The following is a 12131-nucleotide window of genomic DNA, read 5'->3' on the forward strand; positions in this document are numbered from 1 at the left end:
TCTAGTCTCATAACTTTTAGAAATGAGAGTTCTGGGCCAGGGAGATAGCTCAGTAGAATAAGTGCTTCCCTGGCAAGCGCAAAGGCCTGAGTTCAAGCCCTGGTTCCACCAAAAAAAAAAAAAAAAAAACAGTAGAATAAGTGCTTCCCTGGCAAGCGCAAAGGCCTGAGTTCAAGCCCTGGTTCCACCAAAAAAAAAAAAAAAAAAATCAGAAATGAGAGTTCCTTCTAGTCTCTGATAAATCAAGTCAATTGTAGTTTAATAAGAGTTTCATTTGCAGAACTCTGAAAGTACAGATTCTGTGTTTTAGTACAGGGTCTACAGGGTCTTACAGGGTCTCACTACATAGATCAGACTCGTAGTGATCCGCCTGTGTTCAGCCTCCCAGGAGCTGGGATTACAGGCATGTGCCACCAGGCCCAGTCTCAATTGCCATCTCAGCGCACCCCTGAGGGCTGGTATGGCAGGCCAGGGATTGAATCTCTGGCCCCTGCCTCTGCCTAAGCAGACATGAAAGCACAGATTCTGGATAAAATTCAAACTTTAAAATTATGAAAATATTTTTTAGTTGTTGCTCTGTGATGAGGGACATAGATAAGCAAGAGCAACAACAAACCCTTCCATTAGAGAACAGGGGCAGATTGACAACAGACCTCGGTCCCAAGGTAAATCGTATAAACCTTAAATACCTGAGCTATTGCAATAACCTGAGCTATCACAACCGGAACTATTATACTCTCAACTTATAGCACAAGTAAGTAAGAGTAGGGAGATGGTCCCATGACAAGCAAATTCTGTTCCCCCAGTGGGCATTGTTGGCCTTCCCCAGCCTGTAAGAATCCCTTTGGCTCTAAATGCAAGAAAATGGACACCATGGACTCAGTCCAGAGGGAGCCTTATGAGTAGTGAAGCAAGAATTCAGTAATTGCATGACGTTGGAGGCAACCTGAATTCCATGTCGCCATTCCACAAGTCCTCACTGAATACCATCTGGGTTCTCAGCATGGGGGAGACCACTGTACTTCCTGAAGTTCATCAGTGAAGATTTTTCCACAAGGTACACTCAACCTTTATGAAAATGTAAATAGACTGGAAAGCATAGTTATCTCATTCACTAAAGAGTTAAAATATAAATTTCTATGTGTTCTTAGGTTCTCTACAGTTAAGTGTCAAAAACACAAAGATTACCTTGAAATCTCCCATAACACCTTCTCCAGTGCTCTGCAGGGAAGGGATTGATAAAGGAAGATCTGGTGACTGTTGAAGGAGAACTGGATACTTGAGAGAAAGGAGGAAAGGCAGTTGAGGAAGCTGATGGAGTCAGAGGGGAGAAAGAGGTCTCTACCCCATTGTACCCACTCTACCAGCAAAGCAGTAGATATGCATCATGGGTGAAATTTCTGATAGCTTATGAACTTTTACTCTGCAATTCCTCTCATCCTTAACTAATATTCTCCCACTCTCTTTCAGCCTTGGATAACCCTGTGGATCTGACTGCCACCAACATCACCCCAACAGAAGCCCTGCTGCAGTGGAAAGCTCCTGTGGGTGAAGTGGAGAACTATGTCATTGTTCTCACGCACTTCACAGGTGAGCATCTTCAGGCCTATGCACCAGGCAGGTGGAGGTGGTGGAAATGCGGCCAACATGTCAAGTTGGGCATGGCCGAGCCCTCTGCTGGGAGGTTGAAGCAGAAGGATCACAGTTTCAAGCCCAACTTTGGCAATTTAGTAATAATTGCTTCAAATTAAAAATTTAAGAAAGGTCTGTGGGTCTGGCTACATGTGAAAGTCCTAGGTTCAATTTTCAGTGCTGTCAAAAATAAGGCATTTTATCAATCTGAGGGACAAATTGGAAATTTCCCTGCTTCCCTACTTCAGTTACACTACAAAGCTCTCAAGATATCCTCCAGCTCTGCAAACTACCAACTATAGGGATTGCAAAAGCTAAATCTGAACAGTGTAAGAAAAGCGTGTAACCAAGGGACAGTACAAAAACAAAAATAGAAATAACACTAGAACTCATAACAGAGCAAAAACTTGCCCTAAAGTTCTAAAGAAAAGAAAGTAGAATTTTTTGATGTATACAGAGCAAGAAAAACATAGAAAGTTATAGGACCAAGCTTGTACTGACAATAAGTGATAAAAGGTGACAAAGGATTCAGAGCTACTAAGCTTTTCTGTAGTTTTTGTCTTCTCCACCCATTCCAGTCCAAAAGGCTGAACCAACATGAACTCTTGAATTTCAACATCATCTACATCATGCTTGTCCGCCTTGCAATATTTGAAGTTAAATAGAGAAGTTAAAAGCAAGATAGTGTTGCATACTCCTACTCTCTAGACTTAGAAAAACGATTTCCCTTCCTAAATTAAACATGTGATAACAAAATTGTTGCAGGTTATATTCAGGAATATAGAGAACAATGATACCCAAAAACAGAAGGCAGGCAGATGCCTTGACTTTTCCAAAAGTGGCAGAAAAAAAATGCAATTCTGTAAGTTGCAAAGAACTAAAATTATTGCAAAAGCATGGGAAAGTAAAAACTCAGACTATTGGAACTATAAAAATGTAAAAGACCTTAATGATTGCTACATATCAACTTGGGTTCACTAAGTTTAAGTTCCATCAAAACAGCTTTAGGTTCCTGGTTTTTATTGGCAAATCTGCTGGCACATGTGCATTTCAGCCAGGCATTAGAAAACTGCATATCATTTAGTCCTTAGCTAACAATAGAAAACACGTGATGGATCATATTGGGAGTTAGCTAGAACTGTAGGTGATTGAGTGACTCTCATCAAAGGAAGGACATCACTCTGTGGGTATATCCAGGCCTCTCTATACTTATGTACAACTAACCCCAACTCCCTCCACCCTGCTATGCATGTCATAATCTGGTATTCTTCACTCTCACCATGAATTCTCAAGCATTTGCTCATGTTGTTTCTTCCACCAAGAAATTATCTCCCTGTAAATCCACCTAGAAAACCCACCCTTCAAATCTTAGCTGCAGCACTATCTTCTCTGTCAAAGCTTCCTTGGGTCTCCTAAGGCTGTAAGACCCAGGTATAAAGCACAGTTGCACCCTAGAAATTCACTTCTAGACTGGCCTGATAGCTCAGTGGACTAAAAAGCACCTGCTTAGGCAGAGCGCAGTGTCCAGGGTTCTATCCCCAGCATGCCCTGCTGGCCCCACCCCAGGACGCACTGAGACAGCGATTGAGACTGGGTGTGGTGGCACATGCCTATAATCCCAGCGCTTGGGAGGCTTAAAACAAGAGGATCACTACAAGTTTGATCTATGTAGTGAGACCCTATAGACCCTGTAGACCCTGTCCTAAATATAGATGAAAAAAGAAAGAAAGAAAGAATGAAAGAAATTCACTCCCATTCATTCAGCAACTACTTTTGGTGCCAGCCAATAGCTCAATGGATTAAAGCACCTGCAAGCAGGCTCAGGGGCCAGGGGTTCAATCCCCAGGTCTGCTGTGCCTGCCCTGCCCCTGGGGTGCACTGAGATAGGGATTGAGACTCAGAATGGTGATGTGTGCCTGTAATCCCAGCACTTGGGAGGCCATAAACAGGAGAATCACTATGAATCCGATCTAGTAGTGAGACCCTGAACACCCTGTAGACCCTTCCCTAAAAAATACAGAAAAAAATACTTTTGATTCTCTCCAATGGAAAATATACTTGATAAGGTTATAGAGATTCAGAACCAAAGCATGAAGTCTTATTTTTGTGAAACAAATGTCTAGTGGTGATGCAGAGAAGTAGGAAGTAGTTACAATGTGTACAGCATCAATATATAGGCAACATGGAACATGGTGGACTACATCTGGTGATATCATTTAGGGTAAGTGTTAAAAGAATGACAGGAGAAAGAAGGTAAAGTCAAAGAAATCAAAGAGGAAGAAAGAGATAATTCTAAAAAGAAGAACAGCCTGTCTGCACTCTCAGGGGTGCAAGCGAGCATGTGGAGTCTGAGAATCTGCCATTGTGTGGAATGGCGGAAGCAGTGACTGATGGCAGGGCCTCTGAGGGGGCAATATAAAGGCAGTCAATGTGCATGTTCCTCCAAAGAGCTAGTTTGTATTTTAACTTGTTTATGCTTTTTTATATGTTTAGGCCACAATTAACTTGAAACTTCCGGCCCTGTGTAGTTTGAAGATGTGGTTAGTAAACTTGGTTAAATGCTAAACGATTTTGGAATATTCTAACTGCTCCCAAAGAGGAGTTGGCCCTGATGTGATGATCAGTTTTATCAACAGCTCAAATGAATTCAGAGAAGACATGCTTACTAAATTTGTGTATAAAATAAAACTGGGGTTAACACAATCTGAATTCCAAAATACTATAATAATCTAAAACAGCATCCCAACTCAATCAGAGGGGCAAAAAACAATAGATATAAATGCAAATATCTGCCCATGGGTCTAAAAAATCAACTACAAAAGATGGGATGGGGTGGCAACAAACAAGTTCTTTGATTAGTATTTATCTCAAAATGTGATAGCAATAGCAAATAGTTGCCCTAAAGCTTAACAAATTAAAAAAAAAAAAAAAAACAGAAGTAGAAGCAGAGACTGACCATTTGTTTGACTGGCCAGTGCAACTCAAGTATTATTCTCAATTTTCCTCCAAGTTTTGTTTTTCAGCAGGGACACTTAACCGTGTCCCAGTTACTTGTTCAAACAAAATCAACCAGGACTGTGAAGGTTAAAACCTTCACAGTTTAGAACTGTAACACAAACCTAATAAGAGGTGAGGACTGAATTTTCTTAGTATGAAGAAGATAGCACTTAATTAGGAAGAGTTGTAGAAAGAAACAACTCATATAGACCAAATATTTGGCTTATTCTTTATAACTATAGAGACCTGAGTAGGAGGGAGGAAACTTGGCCTCTACATAATAAATATGTTTTTCATGATATAAAAAGATGAGGGGAGATTGTCGTAGGTATAACATGCTAAGCTCTATAACCTATAGAAGTTATTCCAAAATTCTACAGCATCTAACATTTGTGAGGTCCCTTTAGATTTGATAGCTATGTGCCAAGTTGCATAGGCTTATTCAATCATTATCCATATACATCTGACTTCAGTTACTGGAGAAACCATCTTGGTTGATGGACTCAGTGAGGAATTCCAGCTTGTGGACCTGCTTCCCAGCACCCACTACACGGTCACCATGTATGCCACCAGTGGATCTCTCATCAGTGGCACCATCAGCACAAACTTCTCTACCCGTGAGTATAGGGTCCTCTGCAGGCGCAATGTACCCAGAGAATTTTATGGATCCTAAAAATGACCAGTGTTTGTGTGGTCACAAGGTCATAGTTTATAGGTTTGGGGCAGCATGGCTTTAAGCTCATCTCATTTTGGCCAGCTGTGTCCCAAATCCAGTGAAAGTGAGCTTCAGCTCTCAGCCCGTAGACATATGTCTCTTTTTCTGTTGTCCCTGGGTTCTATGTGACAGTGGTATACCAAGAGAGCCCAACACTAAACATGCCCAGAAAAGTTTGATGGATAAAAAGCTGGATGTTGGGGAAAGCGATACTGAGTCAGATCATGAGCAGGAACATAGACAGCAGTAAGATGTGGAGTGTTTTAAGTTCAAACAGGAACTTGCAGACACTGTGGCTGAGCAGGGTCAGGGTCCCAAGAATAGAAGCTGAGAAAGGAAGATGTCATGCCCTGACCCTGAGCATTAGACAGGGAAGTGGGGGAAATAATGATCATGACTCTGATCACCTTCTGACAGGAGAGCCCATGTTGTCCCTATCCAAGTTAGAATGGGGTCATTATGGAGTACCCCTTGACCACAAAGGTGGGCAAGGAGCCCAGTGGGTCTGAAATCCAGTAGGAAGGCCTTGGAGAGACAGGCTTGCCCTGGCCTTTTCTCTCCTTTGCAGTTCTGGACCCTCCTGCAAACCTGACTGCCAGTGAAGTCACCAGACAGAGTGCGCTGATCTCTTGGCAGCCTCCGAGGGCAGAGATTGAGAATTACATTCTGACCTACAAATCTACTGATGGAAGCCGCAAAGTAAGAATTTGCTAGAAAGGGGCCTGCCAGTTCTCCCTTGCAAAGGCAAGGAAACTGACAGAGGAGGGACAGTGGAAACTGGAGGGAGGGGGAAGGAAGTCATTCACAGGAAAAAAAACCTGGATACATAAGCTACTGTTGAGGAGAGAGCCCAAGTCTGTAAGCTGCAACCCCTAGGTACCCATGGCCCTTGGCTCTTCACAAATTGAGGCACAGTACTGGTCTTTTCCAAGCCTTGCTGCCTTCTCCAGGCTCTGGTCTACTCTAACTTCTCTAAGTATATTGATGTTTCCGATGTTATGATACAAACCCCTGAAAACTTCTGCTTCATGGTATTGGGATGATTTTTCTAACAGCCCAAGCAAACGTGAGGTAGGTACCAAATTCAAATGGATTTTATACCTCAACAAGCATTACAAGAGCAACATCTATATAGGCTACAGTAAAAAAAAGAAAATTTTTATTTTTATATCATTAGTCAACACAATCCACTAGAGCGCTGGAGTTCAAATTTTTTGTTTGCAGTGGGATTCTTTTTAAGAAATTACATGCAAAATCCAAATATACAGAAAAGATTAAGGCAGAGCTAGTCTTTTGGATAGAACTAGAAGGGCCTAGTTGATCCTACTTCCTTTGCTTCTTTCTATGTTCTTAAGCAAGCCCAGTGCAATCTAAAAGTCACTGGAGTCAATATTCCAGAGGCCTAAATCTCAGTGTACATTTGTGAGCAAAAAGTTGGCCTAAATCTCACATGAGCGACATCCTTTCTGCTGAGCAGCACAGTTTTCTTCTTACTGTAGGATGCTGAGGACAGCAATGGCCACTGACCTAATTAGCCATAGAATTCAAGCTTCTCTTCCCTACTTTCCCATTCCAAAAGCCAGGTGCTCCCATCTACCTCCCTTCTTCTGGCTCTGTGCAGGAGCTGATTGTGGATGCAGAGGACAACTGGATCCGACTGGAAGGTCTGTTGGAAAACACAGACTACACAGTGCTCCTGCAGGCGGCTCAAGATGCCATGAAGAGCAGCCTCACTTCCACCGCCTTCACAACAGGTGAGGCAATTACAGCCCTTTGATGGCTTCTCCCTGCATGAGAGCTGGCTCCTCAGCAGCCTCTACTGAGCTTGGACTTGGGAACTTATCCAAAACACTCCTCCTTCCTTTCCCTTTCAAAGGTGCTTGAGAACCTCCTCACACCACCAAGGTAATTACTAGAGCCAGGGACCCAAATCCCCAATCCTCCTGGACCAACCGAAGCAACAAGTAAAGACACCTTGTTCCATTTTCCTGTCTGTTCTTCCAGAAAAGTTTTTCCATCTCTTCTTCCTTGGCCACTCTTATTCAGAGACTCATAGCAGTAATGAACTCTCAGTATTAAATGCACATCCATTTTCCATACACAAAGCATTGTTGCATCCCTTTGGTCCAAGGTCAGTCCTTAACACAACTGACAAGGAAGGACTTTGGTCTTCATTTGCCACCTAATGAAACCAAAGTGAATGGAAGTCAAAAACTTGCAGTACTAGCAAGTGTCTGGGTCAGAATTTGAATGAACAATTTTTTACTTTTGCATTTAGCTATCTGTCCCTCCAGCCTTACCCCTTTAAGTCAGTGGAAGATGTTTTGAAAATACTCTTAAGGGATCTAAGCATTGTATCTATAACAGAAAACAACTTTATATTTATCCTTTGGTATCATTTGCCAGGAATTTTCCTAAATGCATGACATCTATGATCTAATTTAATCTTCACAATGACCTATATAGTATGGACTATTATCTCTGTTTTAAAGATGAGGAAATTAGCCCACAGACATGTGAGGCAACTCACCCAGTATCCCACAGTTCTTAGGTGGCAGAGCTGGAATTTGACTCAAGCTGTTCTAGCTCTGGGGTGTGTGTTCTTTATATTCCAGTCTGCCACCTTCCCTGGTGCCCTTCATATGGTTTGTAATGTGGGACCTGCCCACCCAGACTGAATTCTCTCATTGCCTCATACTCTGGGGTGTGAGTGCGACTGTCTGTGGGGCAAACGTGAGCCTTTCTGTGCCCTAAGCTGCGTGTCTGCCTGCTGTGTCTAAGTATTAGGACGATGAGATTCCTATCCATGCCCCAGAGGTTGGAGGGTGACAGGAAGTCTCACCACTCCACTCAGACGCCTTCCTCGTGATGTGCTCATCCTAACCCCCAGATGAAGGCACAGATCGGATGCTCCACATGACGCCAGGGGCTTCTGTAGGGCAGGGAGCTTATGACTGGGCTCTGTTTTCCTTTTTATACCTTTCCATACTTCACAAAGTTCTTTGTTTGTATGCACTAATCAGGAAAACAAACATTTTATTTAATTAAAAAATGAAAATAAGCTGTGATCATACAACCAAGACATTAACCCAACATGCATTTTTACCAAGTGGAATTTAGAGGATTGTTGATCTCTTTTCCAGGGCTGAAGTCAATTACTTTCACCTCTATGCTGTATCAAAGGTGTCTTATCTAAGTATAAAGGTGTTACTGTCCTTGTTTAAGCCCTTCCCTGTACATCTACAGGTTAACTAAAGGGTCTCTCATGGTCTCCTTTCCCAAACTAGCACTTAAAGACCTATGGGTTGAAGTTTTCCACTGAATTAGGGATTTCTTTCCCATAAAAAGAACACAGATAACAGGTACTTATAATTTCACCCCCAATGCATGGGTTTCAGTGCTTGCTTAGGGCAGTGTTAGCTTTTCATCCCATCCTGGAGATGCCACAGGGAGCGTGATGAGCAGAGAGATAACCTGCACAAGGTCTGTGATATCCTGCGGCTGTTCCCCAGCCACCACACCTGGAAAGGAGGTTCAGTAGCGAGGATGTGGGATTACAGATCCAGATGGATCCAGATCCAGTGGGGTCAAATAAACCAAGGAATAGCAACACTCATGGAAATCTGAAGAGGAGGCCGGGGTAGTGGCTTTGACTGATGGACAGTGCAAGGGACTTGCAAGATGTATTTAGGCCACTGGTTTCTTCATTTAAGATTCCAGTTGCCCCTTGGCTCCTGGAGCCTCAGCTCAAAAAGGAGAAAACTGAAGGGCTGAACTTCCTATGCAGTAAATATATTTACTAACTGAGCTGCTTTTTCTGCCTACAGTTTGGGGGGGGGCAGAGAGAATCACCACCACTTCCTGGTACATAGCAAGGGGTCTCCATGTTTGGAAGTTTTTTCAGTGTTGCTAGAAAATACAAATTTAAATGCAAGTCATGGATACATACAAATCCTGCTGGATTTTTCTTGAAGATTTACCAGAACCCACCAAAACAATCAGTTGCAGAATAAAAAATTTAGGGGCAGAAATAAGGCGTGTAAAAGTCCTTTGCACAGAGCCTGACATAGAACAGACATAGCAAACCCTGGCTGAACTTAAGAGTTTCACCAGGCAGAAGAGAAGGTCTCTAGTGAAGCAAAACTGACAGACGGGGGAAATTTCCTCTAATCCTTGAAGAGGTGGCAGAGACAAGGATGTACAGCCTAGAGAGTATGATATCACAGTCCCTCTGATTTCAGGTTCTGCCTGCTACCCTGATGCAAATTTTTCTGAATAAATTATACTAGGGTACATAGTCATCTACATGTTAATACTAATAAGTGTTCATTGCCAGTAGCCAATCCTTTCCCACTACCTTTTCTACTCCTGCCAAGAGCAAATGCTACTAAGGAGGGAAACAATACAAGGGTATCAGTTTCCTAAAGGTGGGGGTGAGGATGTTAACAAAGGAGAAGCAGCAGGAATGAAAGCAGAAGGTCTTCACTTACACACAAGGTCTGGAGCCCCACCCCTCCCCGAGGATGACTTACTTCTGCTGTGCCAGTGTGGGGAACACTGGAGGCTCTGCGATGACAGACCAGGGAGGATAGGTGTAGAGGATTATTTCCTTTCAGCCACTAACATCCCTTCTGTCTTCACTGTCAGTACCTGACTTTTCCACTTAGCAGCATCCTGTTCTTAGGATGTGTTGCTCCCCGCTGAATCTTCCGAGTGTTTTCTACACCTTCTGCGATGCAATAACAGAGCTTAAAGTTTGGCCCCAAACTGACCTGCATCCACTGACAACCCCTAAGATGCCTATCTAATGGTCTGGAACAAAGTTAAAATGTCAAAAAAATAATAATAATAAATATTGTAAAAGAACAAGAAAAGATCTGGCCTCAAAACCTCGAATCCCTCCTTTGATCAAGATGTCTTCTTGCTGGGTTCCCACCACATAACATCAGACCATTTCATTCTTTCCATCATGTTAATAGCTTCCTGTCCTCTTGTCTCTGGTGTTTGCACAAGACTCTGGGGGGAATTAAATACAACTAGTATGAAAGAGAAAAAAGTATGGATACATTATTTATCACTTACTGTCGCTTGAAATTTCATCCAAGGTCTACTTGTCTTTTAGAGACATGAATATAAATGAGGAAACAAATATTCCCTGCAGAGCAACACAGGCTTGGTGAAATGATCTTCTGAGAGGCAATTTTCATTGTCTCTTTTAATACTATAAAAAGCAAACAAGTCTCTCGCTAAAGCTCATCCTCAGAGACAGCGAACACTATAAAATAGGTTGTCGTGACCTTGAGGTTAAACGAGACCATCCTTTGCAGAGGTACCCAGACATGGGTAATGGGAAGTTTTCTTTTATTACCTTTGCTGTACTCTCTGTGACTGCACATCCAGGCTGAGCTGCTTTGTGCTTTTCAGGCTCATTCCAGAGTCTCCTCTAACATAGGAATCGGTTTTTGAGGTAGGGAAAATTAATGAAGATTGACAAAGTCTAGATTTGGAAAAATAGATGGTAGACTGTGAAAATTCAGTTATCAGACACCTGATCAGAAGAGAAATCCTGGTGATCACTGTCCAACTTCTATTGACTCGTATGTGTACCACATGTCCCCACCACCACCAAAGAGGGAGCTGAGAGGGCTTCTCTGCTTCGTGGCTTAGATGCAGCTTGAGTTCTTGTTCCATTAAGACAAGTAAATGACAGACAGACAGAGGGAGACAGGGAGAGAGAGAGAGAGAGAGAGAGAGAGAGAGAGAGAGAGAGAGAGAGAGAGAAATTCACACATATGTTCAAAATGCATAGATAAGTGGTTGTCAAACCAAAGCTTTGAATTAATCATACTACCCAGCTTATCACATATTATTGATATCAGTCTCCAAACTACTTAATTCCCTTTTCCCCATCTCGTCTTACCCCCTCCATTTGTACCACTCTAATGTGTCCACTGGGTAGCCTTTCCATGTGGGAAACTCTGTCCTTGTAAAATTATTTTGACTATATTCAAATATATATTTGAATCTATAAACATTTCAAATGTATGGCAATGGTATCCATACATTCCATAATGTATCCCCTGTTCTCATATACTTTACTCAGCACTCTTTTCTAGACCATCTGTGTTGTTTTGCACATCTATAGTCTTTTGCTTCCAACTGTTGTGAAACACTGCACTGTGTATCCCCATCACATCTTAGCTTCCCATTCTGCTAAAGATGGACACTAGGTTGTCTCCAACATTCCACCCGCCCCAAATGGTACCACAATAAATACCTTGTACTTATGGGTCAGTACAATGCCTTTGACTTATACGCCTAGAGGAGGAATTGCTGGTCATAGCGTGTTTATATAATTTAACTAAGTGCCATTCCCTACCTATACACTGGCTGCAACAGTGCATTTTCTAATGGCATATGACACATTTTTAATGACTTAACATGGTCCAAAACTGTAACTTCTGACAGTCTTATGGATATAATTGCTATTTCATTGTTCTAGTTGAATTCCTTTATATGAATATATGAGTTTGAGCATCTCTTCATATGTTTGTTAGCCTTTGAGATTCCTTTCTCTGTACATGACCTATCATATAGTTTGTTCTTTCTTTCTTTCTTTTTTCTTTTCTTTTTTATCTTTTGAGACAGGATGTCACTATGTAATTCAGTCTGGCCTTAAACTCACTGTGTAGCCTAGGTTGGCCTTCAACTTTTGGTGATCCTCTGCTTCAGCCTCCCAAGTGCTGGGATTAGAGGCATGTGCCACCATGCCCAGCTTTACTGTTGG

General features: G+C 42.2%; 1 protein-coding gene across 2 annotated transcripts in view; it reads left to right on the forward strand.

Moving 5' to 3' along the window:
• The window catches only part of Tnr (tenascin R), an 82097-nt gene that overhangs the window by 44536 nt on the left and 25430 nt on the right, over positions 1-12131 (forward strand). For both annotated transcript variants that reach the window (XM_004626781.1, XM_023710343.1), the window contains 4 exons: positions 1471-1590; positions 5103-5246; positions 5913-6043; positions 6966-7098. In XM_004626781.1, coding sequence (XP_004626838.1) covers positions 1471-1590; positions 5103-5246; positions 5913-6043; positions 6966-7098 — 528 coding nt within the window. The remainder of the gene's footprint in view (positions 1-1470; positions 1591-5102; positions 5247-5912; positions 6044-6965; positions 7099-12131) is intronic.

Source organism: Octodon degus, unplaced genomic scaffold (assembly GCF_000260255.1).
Source record: "Octodon degus isolate 3935 unplaced genomic scaffold, OctDeg1.0 scaffold00017, whole genome shotgun sequence".
NCBI classification, from domain to species: domain Eukaryota; kingdom Metazoa; phylum Chordata; class Mammalia; order Rodentia; family Octodontidae; genus Octodon; species Octodon degus.